At 40.8% G+C, this 20,380-nt stretch overlaps 1 protein-coding gene and 1 long non-coding RNA gene across 3 annotated transcripts in view; one reads left to right on the top strand and one right to left on the bottom strand.

The window, feature by feature from the left end:
• TECRL (trans-2,3-enoyl-CoA reductase like) overlaps positions 1–19,935 on the top strand; it is a 77,418-nt gene extending 57,483 nt beyond the window's left edge. For both annotated transcript variants that reach the window (XM_075090575.1, XM_075090574.1), the window contains 8 exons: positions 2,223–2,338; positions 4,976–5,081; positions 6,881–6,953; positions 9,025–9,068; positions 12,765–12,822; positions 14,139–14,224; positions 14,651–14,696; positions 16,257–19,935. In XM_075090575.1, coding sequence (XP_074946676.1) covers positions 2,223–2,338; positions 4,976–5,081; positions 6,881–6,953; positions 9,025–9,068; positions 12,765–12,822; positions 14,139–14,224; positions 14,651–14,696; positions 16,257–16,384 — 657 coding nt within the window. In that variant the 3' untranslated portion in view covers positions 16,385–19,935. The remainder of the gene's footprint in view (positions 1–2,222; positions 2,339–4,975; positions 5,082–6,880; positions 6,954–9,024; positions 9,069–12,764; positions 12,823–14,138; positions 14,225–14,650; positions 14,697–16,256) is intronic.
• The window catches only part of LOC142056187 (uncharacterized), a 140,676-nt gene that overhangs the window by 67,904 nt on the left and 52,392 nt on the right, over positions 1–20,380 (bottom strand). The window contains exon 2 of the long non-coding RNA XR_012660254.1: positions 4,945–5,063. This is a non-coding gene — a long non-coding RNA (uncharacterized LOC142056187). The remainder of the gene's footprint in view (positions 1–4,944; positions 5,064–20,380) is intronic.

The following is a 20,380-nucleotide window of genomic DNA, read 5'->3' as shown; positions in this document are numbered from 1 at the left end:
ATTAAGAATCAACAGTAAAAGAATGGTGCTTGCCTTTGACTGCCAATGGTTAGAACCAATTGTAATTTTGTGTTAAGACTACTTTCCCTTCCACCTGTTTGAACCTGTGAGATTTTTAGCAGTTTCTCTGCCTGCCTTTCTGGAGTTCACTTTTCATTTTTGTTGAGTTTAAAATCAATGGGACAGAGAAGGAGAGCAGAGGTTGCAGCATGGGAGATGCAACAGGGGGAAACAGACTGAAACTCACCCAAAATGTAAAAAATAACCCCAAACCACTACAGCAAGTTGAACGTCATCCTCTAAAACAGAATGCTACTGATCTTGGCTATATTCTAGCAGTGTGCCACAGTTATGACAAAGGCAAATACAGTCCTGCCTGCCAGACAATACCTACTTTGATTGCAAATCTCACAGCTGACCCTGGACCGCCTGCCTCCGCATGGGTGATTAATGCTTTGTGTTGGATGTGACTGACACACAGATAAGATGGGACCTTGTCCCTGGCCTGTAAAGTACCCTAAGCATGCTGATGCTGCTCACCCCCAGAAATGTCAACTCAAGAACTGCTCTTGGTGCTCTCAGGTGCTTCTCTGAATTGCTCTGATGGGAGGCTCTGCATCCACCTTCCTACAACAAAAACACCTCCTCACCCAGTCACAGGGTTTCAGGAATCATGTGGTTACTAGCTTTGGCTGTTACATAGAGACTGGAATTTTTTTACTAAATTGTGAAGTTCTCCTTCTCCTTTCAACATCTGAAAATGGGATAAAGGGGGGAACATTTGGTGCAGCAACAAGTAACCACAACTTGGTGCTATGTCCTGCCAAATTTTCCTGGCAGCTTCCAATATGCTTATGCCAAACAGATGATAAAAGCTGGCAGTTACGGGTGTATTTTTTGGTGCAACTCATGACTGAGAGGAAAAGCTACAGTGAAGAAAGCAGCTCATTCCTAGCTCTTACACTGACCTGCCTGGACCATATTACGTGCACCTCTGCCTCCTCTACCACCATTGTCTATATTTAGTGTATTAGGTTTTAATAGTGGAGGCTGTCTCTTACAGTGTTTGCAGTGCCTAACACAGCGGGCTCACAGTTAGGAAGAGAGCCATACAACTGCTATTAGGACAAACTCTAATAAGCCCTTGGCTGTGGTGTGTTCCACAACAATGTGGGCTCTTAGACACTCCTTGATTAAAAGTTTTCATACACACACACACACGACCACTCTTGGGATCATGCAGAGTCTAAATGGAGCACAGAAATCATAGTGTTAGATACATAAACATGTAGTACAACACCATTTCCCTATTATTCTGAGATTCATTCCAGTTGGGACAGATGATCAAATCCAGACCTCACATCACTCTAACCACATTTTACTTCCTCCAGCTGTTTGTAGCTTCAGAGTGTGCCCTGACAAAAGGCAATACAGGCTGTACCAAACCAAAGCCAGAACACAAAACTGAGGGTGGCTCATGGCAGTGCTATAACTCCACCTTCTCTCCCTGCCCCCGTACCTCCTCTCAGCTCTCTGTGGCTAGCAGCAGTGACAGTGAGGAGATGAAATGATTTCCTTCTGTTTTACAGGGTAACTTACTTGTCCAGTCTGCCTACCGCAGGCTACTTCTGCTGATGCCTGCACAGGGAGGAGTCCCACTCGGTGACTGAACAAAGGCTCAAAGCGCCATCCACCAGGCAGGCAGGTCCTGCTCTTCTGCCCACCACCAAATTTCAAGCAATGATGCCTCCCTTCCAGATGACTCTGCTAGCAACCAGGATTCAAAGCTATGTTTGTTTCTGTCCTGCTTGGTTGGCTTTTAACTGATGTATCACTTAATAGTAAAAAAACACTGGCAGAAAACAAGGTGCCTTCAGCTTTTGGGCCTTGATTTTCAGTGTTATTTAGATTCCAAAGAGGCATCTGATGGCAAAGCCAAAAGCATAAGGAGGAGATGACTGTGATTTTGACTACCTTCCATGAAGCCTTCCTGGCTGGGTTAATGTTTTGCACAGAAACCTCTCTCTCATTTCCTAGATGGATTTTACTCCTTTGCTAAAGAGACAGCAGACAAAAACCGATGTGCCACTTAAGTCCTCAAAATGAAGCCAAAATGACATTTGAAGGATGAATAGCTGTTGTGGATAGGGGTATTCTTTTTCTTGTGCCTTTATTGGTACAATTTTCTACTCTGATACAGCTATTTTCTTTTTCATTTCTAGTTTTTTCTAACAGAATACACCGGGCCTCTTCTAATATATCTGCTCTTTTACATTCGCCTCTCAACTATTTATGATGAAATGGAAAGTACGAAGAACTTCCGCCACCCAGTGGTTCAGTAAGTGACACTTGCGTGAACTATTTTCCTGGAGGACAAGGAGCCAGAGGGATGGAGACTGCATTTCCAGTTCTGAGGAGGTTACAGGGGGTGTGAGGCTGCGTGCCTGGTCTCAGAGTCAATGGGAGTTTCAGATTGTTCGTACCAATAGTGGTTTGTCATTCTAGCAGCACTCAAACCCAACCAAAAATGGGATCCCAGTTGCAATGGTCACTGCACCTGGTCACGATGGGAGGCGTAGTATTTTCCCCAAATAGTTTGCACTCCAGACACAGAGTCTGAACAGAAGGTGAAATAATAAACACAACGGGTAGTAACCCAAAGTCACACTTGACAGAGAAGAGAGGATAAGACTCCAGGTGTCCCACTCCCGGCCTCTTCCCACCCATAAGATGAGTAGCACCAGCATCCAGCACAGAAATAACTACCCCTACGCCAGCTCTCACCTAGGCATAACAAGGAGGAATTTCGAGAGGTCTGCATGTCATGAGTCAGGTCAAGAACAACTGAGAAACTCAAAAGGAGTACCACAGGAATTCAGAAATGGTGATCTGATTTTTGAAACTTACCTCTTCAAACTGTAATTGTTTCTCTATTTAAGTTTTGAAAGACTTTTAAGAAATAAAACACTTAAGTGACAAATAAAAATAAGAGCTCAGCCACTGTTATAGAACCGTGAAGAGCACAGGATGTATCTAGCTGTACAGAAACAAATCAGAAGAGCTCATATATAAATATAAACCAAATAGCTTTGCTTCTTTCCATCACTGGAACAGTATTGCTAACAAGGAAAATTAAACAGGTCTGACATAGTACGGTAGGAGCTGACCAGAAGGAAACACAACCTGCTTAGTCTGCTAGAACTCAAGAGCATGCCAAAAAGCAATTAAGAGAGGACACCCAACCAACGTAGCTTCTTATGACCTTCGACAGCCCCTGCCATTCCCAAGATTTTTTGAGAACTCTGGAAGAAACAAAGCAGACCTGATCAGTGGGAGGGATTAAGAACTGTTACAGACAAGAAAGTGGCAAGCATCTACCCACGATAACTGTCAGGGAGGCTCGAGGCACTGCCACCACCAACTGTACCCCTCTACAGGATGGTAGTTAATACACCAGGCAGGCTGGGAACTTTCACACTTAAGGAACTTACTTCTCTTCAGTGTTATTGTCTCCATTCTAGTGGATTAGTGCCTGGCAGCGGGTCAGAACATGACCAAGGAAAGGCTGTCGGCTGCATAAGCTGGAGCACTGGAAGGGGGAGGGCACACAGGGAACTAGAAGCCCCAAGGAACTGTACAGCTTTCCCACAGCACTTTTTCCACACTATGATTGCAGAATCAGGGGAGCCGCTACACGGCAGAGAAACAGAGTGAGTAATAATACCTTTTACAGATGGAGGAACAGAGACTTGGAGAGACATTAAAGGAGTTAGTGGAGCTGGGAATGAGAACACAGACTGTTGAATTCAAATCCAGAGCTGCAAGACACTTGCCTTCCTTCTCTTACTCATACACGTCAAAGGAGCATTTCTGGTAGCACAGAAGACCCAGCAATATGCTTACATTCCTTTAAGCGGGCAAGGGATGTGCAGAATCCTTCCAGTGACCGGTCTTTAATGGGTTCATCTGTGGTCCCCATCCTAAGCCAAATTAATTTTAAAATTCCCAGCAAGCTGGAATTTTGCTCCAGACTTTGGAGAGGTCGTTGTTTGAAATTTTCTTAGCTCAATCCTCTCTGCTTTAATTACTTTGAAATTGTTTAATCTTTGACTCTGGCTACCATGCAAGATGCATAATAAAAGTGTTTTGGATTTCACATGCTGAAAACCACTTTTCATTGATGTCTTATAATTGGTTTGCAGTGAGACAGACTCCGGTAGTATGGTAAATGTAACCAAGATAAAATACCACTAGGAACCACTCTTGACATTTGTTTCTGAAACTCAGTCTCTGTGAGCTGCGACTCATTCTCAGAAGCAAATCAGCAATGCCTGTTATTGTTTCATAATCTCCCTAAAAAGAGAACCAGTATAATAATTTCTACAACAATTACCTCATTTCTTTGTAACAGGCAAGAAAAAACCCTATCAGAATGGATAAACCTTGCAACAAAATCTCATTTTGTGTCCACAAGAAAATGAAATACAAACTACCTCCACGGAGGTACTTGAATTGGCAAAGGACAAGGAAACCATTCAGAAGATGTTAAGAATGTTTTTAAATGTCAGACACAGCCTACAGGAGTTTTAAGGTGGCCTTAAAATGTGGGAGATGCCTTTTGGAAAAGCACAGCAGATGCCTGCTTGTATACACAGCTGTCCTGTTTTAATGTCTTGTCAGGGCTATGTATCACATTCAGAGCTCAAGGAGCTCTTTTTAATTCAAGGCTAGTAAAAATAAGTTGATAAGTTGCTTCCCTGCAAAATGAAAGCAACTTTGCATAACACTGAAAATGATTCTGTTAATTTTTGGTTCCAGATGCTTCAATTAAGACAATATCTTAAATCCCATGATTTCAGTGTGACTCTGCAGTTTTAGAATATTAGTCCTTATTCCTTTTGTGACATTAAACCGTGAAGTAATAAAAAGCAATCTTTCACTTACCTTAATTTGCCTTTTTTTTTTTTTCTTCCAGCTTGGCCTGCTTCTGCCATTGTTTACACTACATCAGACATCTTCTGGAGACATTATTTGTTCACAAGTTTTCGGGAGGGCACACTCCTCTGAAAAATATGATAAAGGTGACAATATGTTTATTATATTGTGTAAGAGAGACTATCCTTATATCCTACAAACTGTCCTTGTAAGAAGATAGAAAAATAAAAAATAATTTATTTTCTAGCTCCAGGAATTATGATTAGTCAAAGGACAAATATAGGAAGAATTTCAGGGCCATGTCCCCAAGGGCATGAATGGAAATCAATGTCCATTTTAGCTCCTGCATGTCAATGTCCACTTTGGCTCATCCACCCAAGGGGCTGATTGTCATGCCCAGGATATTTTTCAGACTGAACGTTATTTTATTATGAGATATGCTCCTGCAATATCTAGCAATGCTGACAGAAATCACACTCCACTTCCTCAGTGCAATATAAATAGAGAGCAAGAGACAGGCTTTGCATTAGGAAAATAAAATCTAATTACAAGTAGAAAAAAAGAATGTTCTCCTATAGGTGGAGGCCTCAGGAAGGAAGACACTGAGCTGGCCTAAAGTGTTCTGTCTCCCAAAGCCTCCTGAATTTCACCTGTGTGTCATTACTCATAGGCTTTCCTTTCTTTTATTTCACATACTCAACCTCAGTCATTTTGTGTCACCCCACCCCCCATCCCATTCAGTGTGGTGTGAAGACCCTCCCTTTAAAAGTTTTGAAATACATTTAAGATTTTAGTGAAGGATAAACATATGGCCACGACAGGGGGCTTAACTCGATTCCAGTCAGAAAGGAGGCAACGAGATGCACAGCTAGAGATGTTTTACAATACACAGTGTTTAAAAAAAGAAAGGAAAAAAAAAAAGGAATATACTGTAACGAGCTTTGGGACAGAAGTGCCATTGCCAAAGTGATTCATACATGTGGGGGTTAAAGATCCACAGCTACTGTTGTCCCCTCATGTCTGTGGTATATGTACCACAGTGGCATTGCATAAAAAGATTAAAAAGAGAAAGCCTGACTTGCGCCCCCTGCTTATGGGATGGAGCTGTAGCTGGTCCCAGCACCCTGCTCTTCCTGAGAAGGTGCTGAGCATGGGACCCTTAACTTGGACGCATAGAAAGGCTTTGTCCGGTCTCCAGGATGGTTTCATTGGTTGGCTGGTGGGTTTTATTTTCCCCTTGCACAAAGGATGGGAGCAGTGACCCCTACACAGAGCAAGAACATGATTACATTATCTCTGCCTGGGCTTTCCCAAGCCCACAGCTCCAATCACCAAGCAAAGGCTGCTCGAGTGCTGCTCTTTAACAAGAGGATGGAGTGGGGCTGGATCCATGGGAGTAGGTGCAGTGTGCAGCTCAAGTACCTTTATAGGAACTGCGTGGTTTTTTGTTTTTGTTTTTGGTTTTGTTTTTTTTTTTTGCCAGGGTTAAATCAGGCCTATTCAGTTTTACTCTCTGTCGTCTCCGCTGTTTTAGCATTCTGTTCAGCTAGCTCTATCTTGCTTAGAAATGATGAGTTTAAGGTATAGTAACAGCTCAGCTGTTTTAACCAGCCCTAGACTTTTAGCAGTACAACTCAGAGAAATGTGCCCTTCAGCAGTAAAATCAAACAAGGAGAAAACAAACATAAGTTCCTGCAGCAGGCATAAAACACATTGGACACAATCCAACAATCTACATTGTGCTTCCTTTTATTTTTTTATTTTTAGTGGCTTCATAGCGTCTTAAAAAGATCTACATTTTGTGACTCTAGAAACTACTGCAAAGTCTTTCAGTGGTCATCTGGGTTTTGCACTTACTAGAATTTATGTTTATGAAGTTATGGTTTGTACTTACTTATCGCCCTTTCTAACAACAACAACAAAAAGTATCTTTTGTCCGTTCCAGGGCTGTGCCTTTTACTGGGGCTTCACTTCCTGGATTGCATACTACATCAACCATCCACGATATACGCCACCATGTATGTATAAGCAGAACACAAAAGTGACCTTGGTTTTAAAAAGTTTATGCAACTTTAAATCCCCCGAAATCAAAAGGTGGCCCCCACCTGAGATCATGCGCCTAATCTAGCCAGAGACTAGCCTTTACTCTGTGTCAGAAGGAAGACTGTTGTGCGGGAGGCACTCCTGCTGTGCCACTGAATGTACGTTCCTGTTCAGAGATGGTCATTCGCTGTCCAGTTTTATGCGCTAGAAATATTGGCCAAGTGGAGAAAACACAAAGATCGACGTGTTTTGCTCATCTTCACAATATTTGTATTATGAATGCCAGGAGAGAACTAGAGCTGGCTGCATTTTCTTGAAGGAGATACTTATTTGCTAAAGATACATGCTTTTCATGAAAATTAAGATTTTTTAATTTTAATTTATTTTTGTTGAAACTAGTAAGAGTCAACCAGATACTGCTGATGAAAATGAAAAAAAAAAAGTCCTATGCTTTCACTTCCAGATTTCATTCATCATGTTGTTTCATCATATTTTATTGTTGCACTGCTGTTTCTTCTTGATTTTTTTCTTCTTGTTTGCTCTTTGAACTTTTGCTTCTTTTGAGCATAATTGTCATAAGTTTTGTTTCCTACTACTTTACTTTCCTTGCTACACCTTAATCTTTCTTTCCCTCTGCATCTTATACTTATCTATAAGCTTTAGGAACAAAGGATTTATTTTGCTGTTTTTATTTACACTCAGCTAAATTGCTGATTTTTGTCAATCAAAACTTTCTCCTACATAGCACTTGCTTTCTTTTCAAAATAACACAGAAGTTCTGTTTCATAATGATGCGATTTATTGAAAGACAGTTGAATTTGGTGTGGCTTTAGCAGTAACACTGCAACAATGTTGAAACTTCCCTAGACACATTTTTTAGCAGTCTGGGCCATCAGATCAGTAGGTGCAGCTTCTTTATAGAGGAAACCATTTCTTCAAGACACAGCTTTCCAACACAGAAAGCATTCAGAAGAAGTACTTCTAATTGCTTGCCACTGCCTTAAAATGACAATTATAGGTACATGGGTCTAATGCTGGAGGTCACCAGCCCTCTGGCGTAGTTAGCTGGATCAGTAAAACATTGATGGTTTGTTTTGGATGCAGGAGCAGGTGACCTCCACAGCCGTGCCCAGAGGTGGCTGGTCTGCGGACAGGTAAAGAAAAGCAAACAGGTAGTTACAGAATGCTATGTAGGAGCGGTACATTAAATCAGGCTGACGAAGGGCCCACGAACAGCGCCTGCTTAGCACCTACATACTGACATGTTGACATGTGCTGGTTGTTCTGAGGAGTTTTAGCGCATGCCTTTGGCAGCACAGAGGAGTCATGTGCCAGCCAGAGTAAAACGGTTCTCAAAAGTAAAGGCTCAATGAGAATTGGTCAGGGAAGTGAGGTCTATACACATGGTTTGTGCCCCTCAGCCACGACCAAGGTTTACTTGAGAACTGTAAACCATTGGAAGTGAACATCATACAGCACTACTGTGGTCTGGGGACAGCAGCAAAAAGAAGAGGCCAGGCAAAGGGCAGGCAAAAATTGCAAAGGCTAAATATATTTCTTGCATGGTGAGACTGTGAGGCAGATAGTGGCTAAATAGTAAAGCGTCACTACTTTAAAAAAAAAATAAATGATGTAGTGGATGAGTTATGTCTTGGGTTCTCTGCTTACGGACGTAGAAGGGCCTATGCTCAAGGCTGTGATTCCCAGTCTGGTTCTGGTACTGACTTTCACTTCATCCCTCCCCTTGCCTTTCCAAGGAATTTAATACCACCAGCTTCTTTGACAAAGCACTTGGATATATGAAGCCGACAAATACAAGAAAAAATTAGGTGAAAACTGTCTTGAGATCAGTGGTGAAGAGACTGGCATTTGTAGAGTGCTGTTACTATCTGCATTGTCTTCATATTGTGTGTGATAATATCCATTATGTCTGCAGAGCCTGTCAGGAAAGAAGTATTTCTGTTGCTCAGCACTAGATTAATTTCACCCACAGCAAACCACGTGCATACTGTAAAATGCAATTTACAGTTTCATCCTGTTTTCTAGCATTTGGCCACAGACAAGTTTCTCCTGCTGCCCTTGCCTTTCTGGTACGTACAAAAAAAAAGTTTAATTAATGATTGTGGAATAGGAGTAACTCATGATTTAGCAAAATGCAGTAATGCTGCTATGCATTTGTGTGTGTATGTATCTCTACGCCCACAGCCCTGTGTCCTTTGACTGGATTTACTGATAATCTATTAAGTTTTCTAGGCCAGAAAGTTGTCTGGTGCTATTTACCTATACAGAGCTTAACTGAAGTACTGTGTCTGAGAGCTGTGAGAACATTATCAGCATCATTACTATTCATGATCGTGTAAAAATAATAATATTTAGACAGATTGGAACTTGCCATTTTTAAAACACCAAAGAATTCCATCCTAAGCAGACTCTGCAATAGCATTGTGTACCCTGAATGACTTATCCTCAACAGCTATTAAAAACAATAAAAACATCCCCTGGCAAAGTGGGTTAAGCCAAGGGAAAGCACAGGTGACAAATGACATCTGAGACTACCGAGCCTGATGTCTGAATGAACATAATCATATAGTGAGACAGAGGCTTGGTAAGAAATTCTCACATGAGAATATATATTCCTTTCCATCCTCTGTAGGCATTGCACTTGGACATGCTGAGTGTTGACTTACCCAAGCAAGCATGGGTTAGTAGCCAAACAGTCAGCCTCTTTGAAAATCATATATAGAACAGCTTCCAGAAGTATAACAAGAAGACAGGACAGTAACATGTCTAGGATCCTTCAGGCAAACACTATTCAGAAAAACACTCAAACAACTCCTTGGCAATATTTAAATGCTTTTGTAAATCAGGGCCCTTAAAGATCATGGTTTTGGTAGTGTTTGTCACCGGGGGTTGGCTGTGCAGTGCTCAGCTTTTCCTGCCCTAACAAGGTATAGCGAAGACGAGCAAAATACTCCTATGAAGTAGTTCACATACTCAATTAGGATTTCTAGCTGAAAACAATAATCTTGCACTGCGGCAACAGGAGGTTGTGGCAGCGGTCGGCAGTGGTGTGCCCGGAGCCTTACTGTCTGTGCCCTTCCCAGCCTCAGGGATTACCTGAAACCAAGCAAACGGCTTGCCTGAATATTCAGTGCTACCAGTAAGACTAGTCCTCATCAAAATCTCTGCATAGAAAAAGCCTCTTTCTCTGATGAAACATCCTTCCTCTCCTCAATGTAACATGCTCTGCTATAACTCCTATGGAAAATGCTGCCATCAAGCAGAGAGTCCTGTGGGGGTATTTGCTATAAAATATGGCCATCCCCTTCAGACCTGCATCTGCACCTGCTCTGTGGTCTGAATTCTTGCAGGTGTTTTGAGAACTTCCTACCCATAGAAACTCAAAACACTTCCCTTTCAGACCTTGTTCTGGCAGGTTCCCACACAATGAATTTAAAAGAGCAACATGCAAAATAAAATAATTTGAAGCTGGTTTTACAGGTTTCTAAAGCATATGAGTAAAATATTTGGGAGGTTTATTTTTTCCCCCTCTTTTAAGGCTTGTCTTTATTACGTATCCTGATTTAAGTGTATGTGTCTGCAGCTGCCATAAACAACAGTGCTGAGTAATTTGAAGAATGTCAGCAGGCCCTTTTGAAAGATTGTCATATTTAGAGAAATGACTCTAAGCTTTGCAGGGACGTTTTTCGCATAGGGTACACATGGAATATAAAGAGGGGGAACAGTATGTAGACTTCAGTATTTTACCATCATAAATATTGTAAGCCTTCTTTCTGCTGTTCCCCACTGCCCCGTATTTTATATTATATCTGAGACACTGACTAAGGACTAGCTTACATTTAGCAGTACTTCTTGATATAGAGCATTAGCAGCCACATTTCTAAAGAGAGACATAAGAGCTAATTACAGCAGGATGCAGCTGCGGAGTCAAAGGTAAGCCAATAAAAATCCCTGCAGAAATGCCCTTTGCTTGTTTTAGTTAGAACTGATTATAGAGTTAGTAGGTGTTAACTACGTTAACCTCTCTTGCTCCACAATAGTATGGGCGTAGCACATTTCGGTATGTATAGTGTTTCACAAAAACACTTTTAACTTTGAAAAATTTTCTTTAAAATAATAGTAATCAGAAACCGTCATGTTCCTCGGTCATAACTGGAAGCACGTAAATTAAAATTACTTCTATTGCTATGGCTAGAATTATAGCTTCTGATATGATATTTTATAATAGAATTTCCTTTTCTGGCTATTTAGCATTTTACATCTGGTGTTTATGATAGATGACAGCCAGTTAGTTGTAATTAAAAAACATAAAAGTACTGAAGGATTTGACCCATGACTACACATCCATGCAGAATAACCGCTTTGCCAATAGAACTGATTTAAACTTTCCTAACAAAAACCACAGAAATCTCTCTGCCAAAAAGCAGAAAATTCTTCTGCAATGCTCTCTACAATGTTCTGTCAGATAATAGCACATTCCATTATAAAATGAAGTTACATATTCCTTCCAATTAGTTTTAATTGAAGTTTCTTATGGATGAATTTCAGAATTGGCTTTAAAAAATTACAATCATATTTCTTTTTTTCTGTATTAATTTTGGGACTTTACACTTTTAACATCTCTAGGTTTTAGCACTCTTCATTTTTATTTTAATTTCTTAATTTTTCCAGCCATGCAAAATCTAGACTTACAAATGATATAAGAAAACACAACTTTTTAACACTGCATTTTTTTTTCAACTGAAGAGGAGAAATGAGTCTTCAAAACTGGAAAATAATTTAAAAAGTTCAATTTGCTCTGAGACCGAAATATATAGAGTATTTAGGTTTTCTTCATAAAGCAGGGGAAATACGAAAAATATAAAATTATATTGTTGTACTGACAGGCTTTCTTTCTCAGGAATTGAAACTGGTTTTCCTACAGGTTCCCACTTTAAATATGGGTACTAATTGGTTTTGATTCTATAGTAGTTGTAATTGATGAAGTACTGAAAGCCACAAGCAAATCTGAAATCACCTCGTACTACATGCTGTATAACCAAGTAGGGAGACGTGGTAGCTCTTCCAAAGATTTAAACCATCTAAATATTAAAGACCAAGTTTGAGAGTTTGGTGAGGGCTGGAAATGGCATCACCAGAGAGTAGCAGAACCAGGAATATAATATAACAACAGCTCCTTTCATTTATCAGTTCCCGACTACTATCCATTCACCCAGTCTGCCCTTCAGAGAACCACTGCCTGTTTGTTCACCCTATTTCTCCTTCCTCTGTGACTTACCTAGAGAAATGGTGACTGTGCTCTGTAACCGGCGTAACAAAGGTGTCACACTGAACACCTTTGGAAGTGTATGTACGAAGAGGGTAGGTAGGCACATTAACTCAAATGACTGTAAAATGTCACATTTTACAAAACCATTAGTCAACTCTTCATCTGCTCCTTTGCAGGTCAGATTCAAACCAAATCCTGATGATGATCAGTTCAGAAAAGCATCTTGCTAAATTTCCTAGACCTCAAGGAGTCTCTCTGGTCTCCCCAGACCAAAGCATGTTGCACATGCTGGTCATTCACCCAGGCTGTGCCCATGGTGCTCACTGGACACTTGGCAAAGATCACAGAATGTATTTCCCATGGGAGAGTTGTTTCAGAGTACATATTTTCTGGTTAGAGACTAAGCTGTAACGAGGGGATTCTGGTTATGCACTGCAACGCAGTTACCGCAGCATTTTAGGCGTAAAACTGACAATATGTTTTTAATATCTTGCAGATGTGTGAAGCTGGAAATCACTTTATCAACGTAGCTTTAGCTCACCAAAATCATTCAGGTCTGTCTTTGTTTCCTGTTTGTCTATTTAAGACTGAAGTGTGCTTTAACCTATCCATCTTCTGCTGGTACACAGTAATTTATGTATCTAGATCCACAGAATAAAGAAAGATGAAGTAGGTACCATGCCATTGGTATAACATCTTCAAAATAAAAGTGGTGACAAGGAAACATTAGCAAGACTGTTGTTGTTACAAAGCTTATAGCAAATTCATCTTAATTATACACAACTGCAATTTAAATATGGATTTAAACACAGAAGTTCTCTAAAGCATCCCGTTGACTGACAACAGAAGATTCAATTTTAAATAAGTTTCAGAAACTTTTAAACTAGATTGCAGAGTTTTATATACGTGCATCTCATGCAAAGATATATACACACACGTACAAATAGAAAAAGACAGACTCATTAATAGCTGCACAAATATCAGTGTATATGTGTGCTCTTAAAAGGCTGCTCCAAGCATGGGTTTTCTTTTGTACCATGAGAATAAAAGTTATACTATATATAGTAGAAAGTAAAATATATTTTTCAGATAATAATAGTATAATTTTGCCTTATAACACCCTATTCAAGAAAATACTTCACCACAGTATGATCAACTTCACATGCTGAAGTCAGTTTCTATTCTGGAAAGATTTTGATGTACTATGGTTAGGCAGGTGCTTATGGTGTTTGTTGCAAGGGGCCTAATTCAGTTTAAAAGCAGCAGGAGCCAAATAATTAATCAGTGTTCTCAGTGCCTATAAGTATTAAAGATAGCATTGTTGCCAGAACTTAAAAATGAAGTGTTGCATATGTGGCATTTTGCGTGAGCGTTATCAGTGGCTGTAGAGAGTCATGCTGTTAGCTCTGGAGTTGTTTTGCGGTGATACCCTGGGATGAAGGATGAGGACGCAAGAGGGGACAGGTTCAGATTCATGAGTCAGGCTGAATAAGATACAGCTGCATCCTTTACATTCCAGAAGAATGCCCTTAGCCCTTGCCTGCAGGCTAGTCCGCATTAAACTACTTGTCTTTCTCTTCCTCTGACCAAAGGTTGCATCCTTTGGATGTGCCAGACCTCTCCTGTAAAAACTGATACATGGCTCGCTAAGCAGCATTCTCACTAGGACAAATGCAGCTTTTGCTGTCTCAAAAGATTTCACTGAAACTTTTTAACAAGTTGTAAAAAACTGAGGGCACTGGCCAAGGGGATGGGTGTTGCATAAGCAAGGTGTGATAAGGCTCAGTATCCCTCCCTGTATTCAAACTGGTTTTGTCTGTTTGCTTTTTTTTTCCCTTCTTTTCTTTTTATTTTTCTTCCTTTCATAAAGGAAGTAAAGCCTGTTTTCCAAGTCCAACCTACAACCCCTTCACGTGGCTCTTCTTGCTGGTTTCCTGTCCCAACTATACGTACGAGGTACATGACTTTCTTCTGCTTATACGCAAAGGGTAGGTGGTTATTGTGTTTCAGATTTTGCCTGCAGAAAATCTGCAGTGCCTCCACACTCTTCCCCCTGCACATCAATCGTTATGTTCGTATGTCAGAGCCTCCTTGCTCCCGCAATGTTTCTCCACCAGACCCTTCTCTTCCCTCACATCAGCATCACGACTTTCGTGTATATTCTACAGATTCCCCAGTGATCCAAGGGTTTACCACCCATCTCTTCACCCCCATCCAGCACATTGGGGGGTCCCTTTCTAGCTACTTTTCCTCTGCCATTTCTATTATGAGTATCTTGCTTTTCTGCCAGGGGGAGCTTTTGGGGAAGTGGTCACTTTTGAAAACTTGCCCTTTTGCTTTACGTAAAGTATACAATTAACAATGCCTTTTTCTTTGCAACAGGTTGGGTCTTGGATTAGTTTCGCAGTGATGACACAAACCCTGCCAGGTAAGCTTGAAACAGAATGAAGATAGCCTCTAAATTTTTGTTTGCAGGAGTGAATTCTGGAAATATAAGATTTGCCAAAAAATTTATGCCATATGAAATACAGCCATCAAAGGGTCCCTATGACTTACTCTATAAACCCTCAAAGTGCTACCCTCAAAAGCTGCAGAGAGCATGAACACTACCGCAACACTGTATTTTTGTCAAAACCAGCTTTTTGTGACATACTGTTTTTTCTTCTGTTTCCACAGTGAAAACAGACTTTGAAATTTAGAATTAAAAAATCAGTATTCTTCATTTACAATCAATCATTTTTGATATAGCAAAATTTCTTTGCATTATAAATCTGGAATAACACATCTAATAGGGAAAGGAAAACAGATGTACTTAGTATTTCAAAAAAGGACAGACAAGCGTTCCTGGTAGCATTTCCCTGTTTGCTTATTTGCTTATATCAGGCAGCCAGCTCGTAACAGCAGCCTGCGTAGTAGCGTTTGCAGCTCTTGCTCAGTTCTTTCCTTAGAGACCTAAATACCCATACAAATATGGTCCCTGGGACTGAGCTCTCCAAAACATTCACTTTTTAATTATTTTTGCATTCCAAAATAGAAACCCATAAAAGCTATTTGCAAAAAGTAGCCCCATATGGTTTACAAATGAAGAAGAAAGGAATTTCAGAAGTGGATTAAAATGCATCACGCAAAAATTAAACTTTTAATTTTGTTTGAAAATATACTACATTTTTGTGCTTTATGCTCTGGTATGGAAATGACCTGAAAGTCTGGGGACCCTGTAGGGCTGCATTTATGAGGGCAGGGAGCAGCACCATATGCAGCACACTCATCCTTGCTGTAATTGTCCCAACCATAACTTGACCAGATGCCAAATTAATGTTTCTGATCCACCTGCTCATTTTAAGGAAGAAAGGGTAATTAATTTGCAAAAAACACCCATAAGAGTATTCTCCAATCAGTGCCACTCAGCCCAAAGGGAGAGGTACCCAAGAGACCACTTGCTGCCTCCTGACAACCACAGCAGGGGCCCGGGCATCTATAGGTGTTAAGCATTGTGAGATCTTGCTGCCAGACAGCTAAATCTGTTTGTACACGTACTGCGTGCTTGCTCCAGGGCCAAGTTCTCCCTCGATGCAACAGGAAGTTACAACACAGCCTCCTGTTATAATTGGGAGCCAGAAGTAAAAACGAAGAAGTGTTATAGACCAAAAACAAACCAGAAAAATAGTTGACAGAGGCCGTGGGTGATTCTGTGTTGAGACAGCACTATGCCTAAGGAGGCCTTGTGATTTATGGTGAAGTCACAGGTGTACAGGGTGTGTCTAATAGACGTGAACATCATCTGTGTGAGTTCTGGTGCGGAGGCTGAGCCTCAGGCTATGGTATATCAACAACTGCAAGGCTGAGAGCAGGGGCAGAGTTAACTTCTCTCTGTCTGCAGAAGAGACTGGAGTCTTCCATAAACCCTCTTGTACTCACAGAAACAGACATTGCAAGAAGACACATGATCCCTTTTTTTTTTCTTTTTTTTTTTCTTTTACCTTGGTAGTGGGCATTTTTGCTTTCCTGATGGTCATCCAGATGTCTCTCTGGGCCCAAAAGAAACACAAGCTGTACCTGAAGAGATTTTATCCAGAGGTGCGGAGAAAAGCAGCTATGATTCCTATCATCTTCTAAGCTCTTCAAAAGAGTTGAAGCCCAAGTGTACAGTTCAAGAGCTAACTCAGAGTAAATGAGCCATTTCACTCAGTAACCAAAGTGGATCAGAGGAGAACTACTGGATATCTTTTCCAGAAAATTAACAGTTCAAGATGAAGAGCTTTTAATTAACTAAAAAAATGTAGCTCTTGAATTCTTGGTTCCTGCTAAAAGATATGATTTAATTAGATTTTCTGTAACGGAGCTAATTGGGAAGGGACAAGAAAATTGCTTATATTGAATGTTAGGCTAGATATTTAGCTGGTGTAAATGGGCACAGATGCTGCTAGAATTAACGAATACAGCTCATCTGCATGCATTCAGGTCTGGTGATTTTAAGGTTCAGTGTTAGATGTTGATGAGAGTCTTGGATTTTTGCATCAGAAGATGTTTCACAGCCTTATTTCTATTAAACAGCACAGAAACAGCACGTTCTGCCTCAGGTCCTCTAAAGCATCACATCAAAGAATGACAGCTATGCTGTTAACACAGTTTAGCGTAGCTTTACAAGGTTTCTCTTTTTTTTTTTTTTCTTTCTAATTAAATCTCATAGCAAATTGTTCAATACAAATTGGCTTAAATTGATCACTGGAGAGAGGTCTGGCTTTCTTTTATTTTCAGGTAGGCAGTTCAATCCCACGATCCCAGGAGGGGAATATTTGCAAGGTGCTTCCCATCTTGTTACTAATTTGCAGCATGACCTTGGGTACACCATTTAAGTGCATCCCCCTTTCTCACACTGAACAGTTCTGGAAGTAGCAGATGATTTTCTGGACTAACAAGTGTGTTAAGATCCCCTTGACTGTATGCAGTCAGGCACTGAACACCATTCATCTTACTTGTATAAAGCACTGTGAAATCCTTGAGCACAAAGCGAACCAGAGTACAGCTCGTTATCGAAAAGGAAAGAGATCCTGCCAAATGCATGTCGGGTCCATAACCGAACTGCCTCAGATGGGCACTGCTGAAAGGCTTCAGCTCCCCTTCAATTTGGCCAGTCTCTATCTGCTCCAATGCTTTCCAGGACATTATTTTTTAAGGGATTCTCTGGGCTTGTTATTCAAGTCCTGAAAACTCTGTTTAGCTCTGTTTGCTAACCAGTGGCATCCATGTCATGCAGAAGTACAATTTTTAGCAATTTTAGTAACAGAGAGTAAAAGAACCAGAACTGCTTCAGTGAGTATTAAGATATGGAGGGTTAGGGCATTAAGTCCAGTTTTCATTCTATTTCTGTTGCAAATTTATCAATGTCTTTTGGCTCCCTTGGGCTGGTGAAAAAGCTTGTCTAAAGAACTTTAATCATTAGGGGAACACTGAAGTACACAAGCAAGGCAGGCAGTTTGTCTCCTAAAGGCGTTGTTATCTTTGCACCAGCTCAAGTGTTCTCACAAAGTTAATTTGCCCAGTAAATTGGGTTCATATCCCTCTTCTAATGTTTAACTCACAACACTTATCCTATTAGCCACTGTAACTCAATTTCATCTTGGTAATGTAAATAAATCATTTTTTAACTTGTAACCTGTGAACACCTAGAATTTTTTATTCTTCTCAATGGAAAACCCAAACCACAGTGAACATCCAGTTTTCTAACCCAGACTGCTAATAAAGACCTATTTCTGAAAAATTATCTTCTGTACTCTTTAGTCACTTATACCTAACAACAATATTTCTGAAACCCATTTTTTCCAGCCACTGTTAGATGCATGAGTCAAGACTGTTATATATTTTTTTTAATCCAGCTACTGGGACTGTTTTCATTTCAAGTTTATTAAATCTCTCATTTTAGCAATCTTCAAGTTTAAAATAGTTCACGTGGGAGGGTTTCTGGCCAAAATTACTTACTTATCCATTGTTCTCTTGATTACAATGGCTGCAACTTTAAGTCTGTTCAAGGCATGTTTCCAGAGTGATTCCAATTGCTAGGAGCGTGGTTCCTATTCAACAGTTAGCTTAGGCAAAGGAAGCACTTCTGGAATTGTTTACCTCCCTGCGTAGTAGTTGGTCACTCAGTACATGGCATGGGGGGGAGAAGGATTTTGGCTCCTGTAGTGAATGACTAAAGTTTTCAAATGGGGTTAAGAGTTAACACTAGGTAAGAACAAATGAAGATACATTACAGAAGGCTGTCTCAGATAAACATGGCAGATATTTCGAGGTTCACCAATGAGGTATTGACCAGCTACAATTGCTTTGAACAGTGTTAAATGGCTTCACAAATAGCAATAAATCCAACTTCCTGCACCTTCACAGATCTTTCTGTACTACTCTTCCCTCTCTGATTTTCAGGGCACGGTTCCATATGATTAGAACAGGTAAGTTACCTTCCTGGCATGGGGGGCATTTTTTGCTTTAAAACAAAAAATATATAGAAATGGTCAGTCTTTTTTTGATAAACTTTTGGGGGTGCCTTTCTTGTGGAAAAAAAAAAACAAACACAAAAAACCCCAAGTGAACAAAAAAAACAGGCAAAAAGTAAGTATCACTTAACAAAAAATTGCTATCAATGGTGATTTTAGCCACAAGCGCCATGCACCTTTTGAAACAAAACAATTGTCTTCACACAAACATTTTCATAGGAAAGTTTGTTACAACTGTGCTGATTACCTGTGGAAAAAAATGCCATACTGACCTCTAAATATACTGGTATGTCTGGTATTAGGGGCTGATGAGGAAGTAAAGGCTTAAGTGCAAATTCCTTTAGCAATATTTTCTCTTAAGCACAGACCTAACTTTTTCAGAGCCATCAGTAGAAGGAAGGCACAGGCAAGGCCACACCACCACCAGAATGTCATCATGTTTCAAGGTCAAAGAGAAGGAGTTAACCTCCAACATGAGCCATCAGATGCAGCTCAGGTAGTTGCTCCCCATGTTGGTCACTCTTACTATGGAGCTGCTTCACAGGCATTGCTAAGGATGTCACTATTCTGGTGCATTGGATGCACTGGTGTCCATGGAAAAGGGAAAACAATCAGGACAATGTGAACTACATTTTGCAATCCTGCTTCTCCATGAGGACCATGAAATCCACTACTTGCAACAAAACCCAGTTTGTCCCTTTGAGCTAAATCTCTTTCTGATGCTGTTTTCCTCAGTTTTTGCATCTGGAAAGGTGATAGACTGCAGGGCAGTGAATTCACTCCCCATGGTGCCCTTCCCTTGCCTTTGATCCCAGGTCCAGCTTGAGCTGCCCTGTGGCTTCTGTCTGCCCCAAAGCTTTCCTAACAGCTCAGAGGCAAATGATGGCATTTGTCATAAAAGGCAGGAGGCAACAGCACTGTACAGGATTAAAATTGAGTGCTTGACATTGCAGACACATTCTGGTTAGATATGAGGAGCTGGTGAAGTCACTGGCACAATTAGGGCCCATATATAGGGGCAATTCCTGCTCAACTCTCCTCAGAAGCTAAGCCATCTACACCAAGAGACCAAAAATAAAGCAAGGTACAGAGACATCGGGCCTACTAGACAACAGTTTTGGCAGAGACTGTGTAAAAATAAATAAGATGATGTACTAATGGGTCCTTCCTAGCCTGTCCAACAAGGGCTGTGTGAACAGCATTGCTTGGCCTGCAGGCTCAAAGTATATCTCAAAATAATTGCTTTCTGGTCCACCTGGAGAGACTGCTCAACATCCAGGTCCCTCTGTGTTCACCCTGCAGCTTGCAGCTGGGTTTCTGCTGTGATCCTCCAGATGAGTGAGTCTCATCTTTCCCAAAGTATTCCCAAGACTTTCAAATTCTGGAGCCTTCAGATATGCAGCTCAATTTTTGTGGCCTGCTCTTGCCATGAAATGCCAACCTGGAAAAGAGCAGGCACCAGCTCAGGCTTCCTGGTAGTGCAGGGAGGCGTTGTGATGGGGAACCGAAATGGCAGATGCTCCTGTACACAGTTTGGCAGCCTATATTTGGATCCCCAGTTTGAAAAAGCCCTTAAGACCCAGACATATGCTTGTCTTATAAGACAGTTACTACATCT

This window comes from Phalacrocorax aristotelis, chromosome 4 (assembly GCF_949628215.1).
Source record: "Phalacrocorax aristotelis chromosome 4, bGulAri2.1, whole genome shotgun sequence".
NCBI classification, from domain to species: Eukaryota; Metazoa; Chordata; class Aves; order Suliformes; family Phalacrocoracidae; genus Phalacrocorax; species Phalacrocorax aristotelis.
Note: the sequence above shows the minus strand (reverse complement) of the source record. Positions and strands in the feature narration are given on the sequence as shown.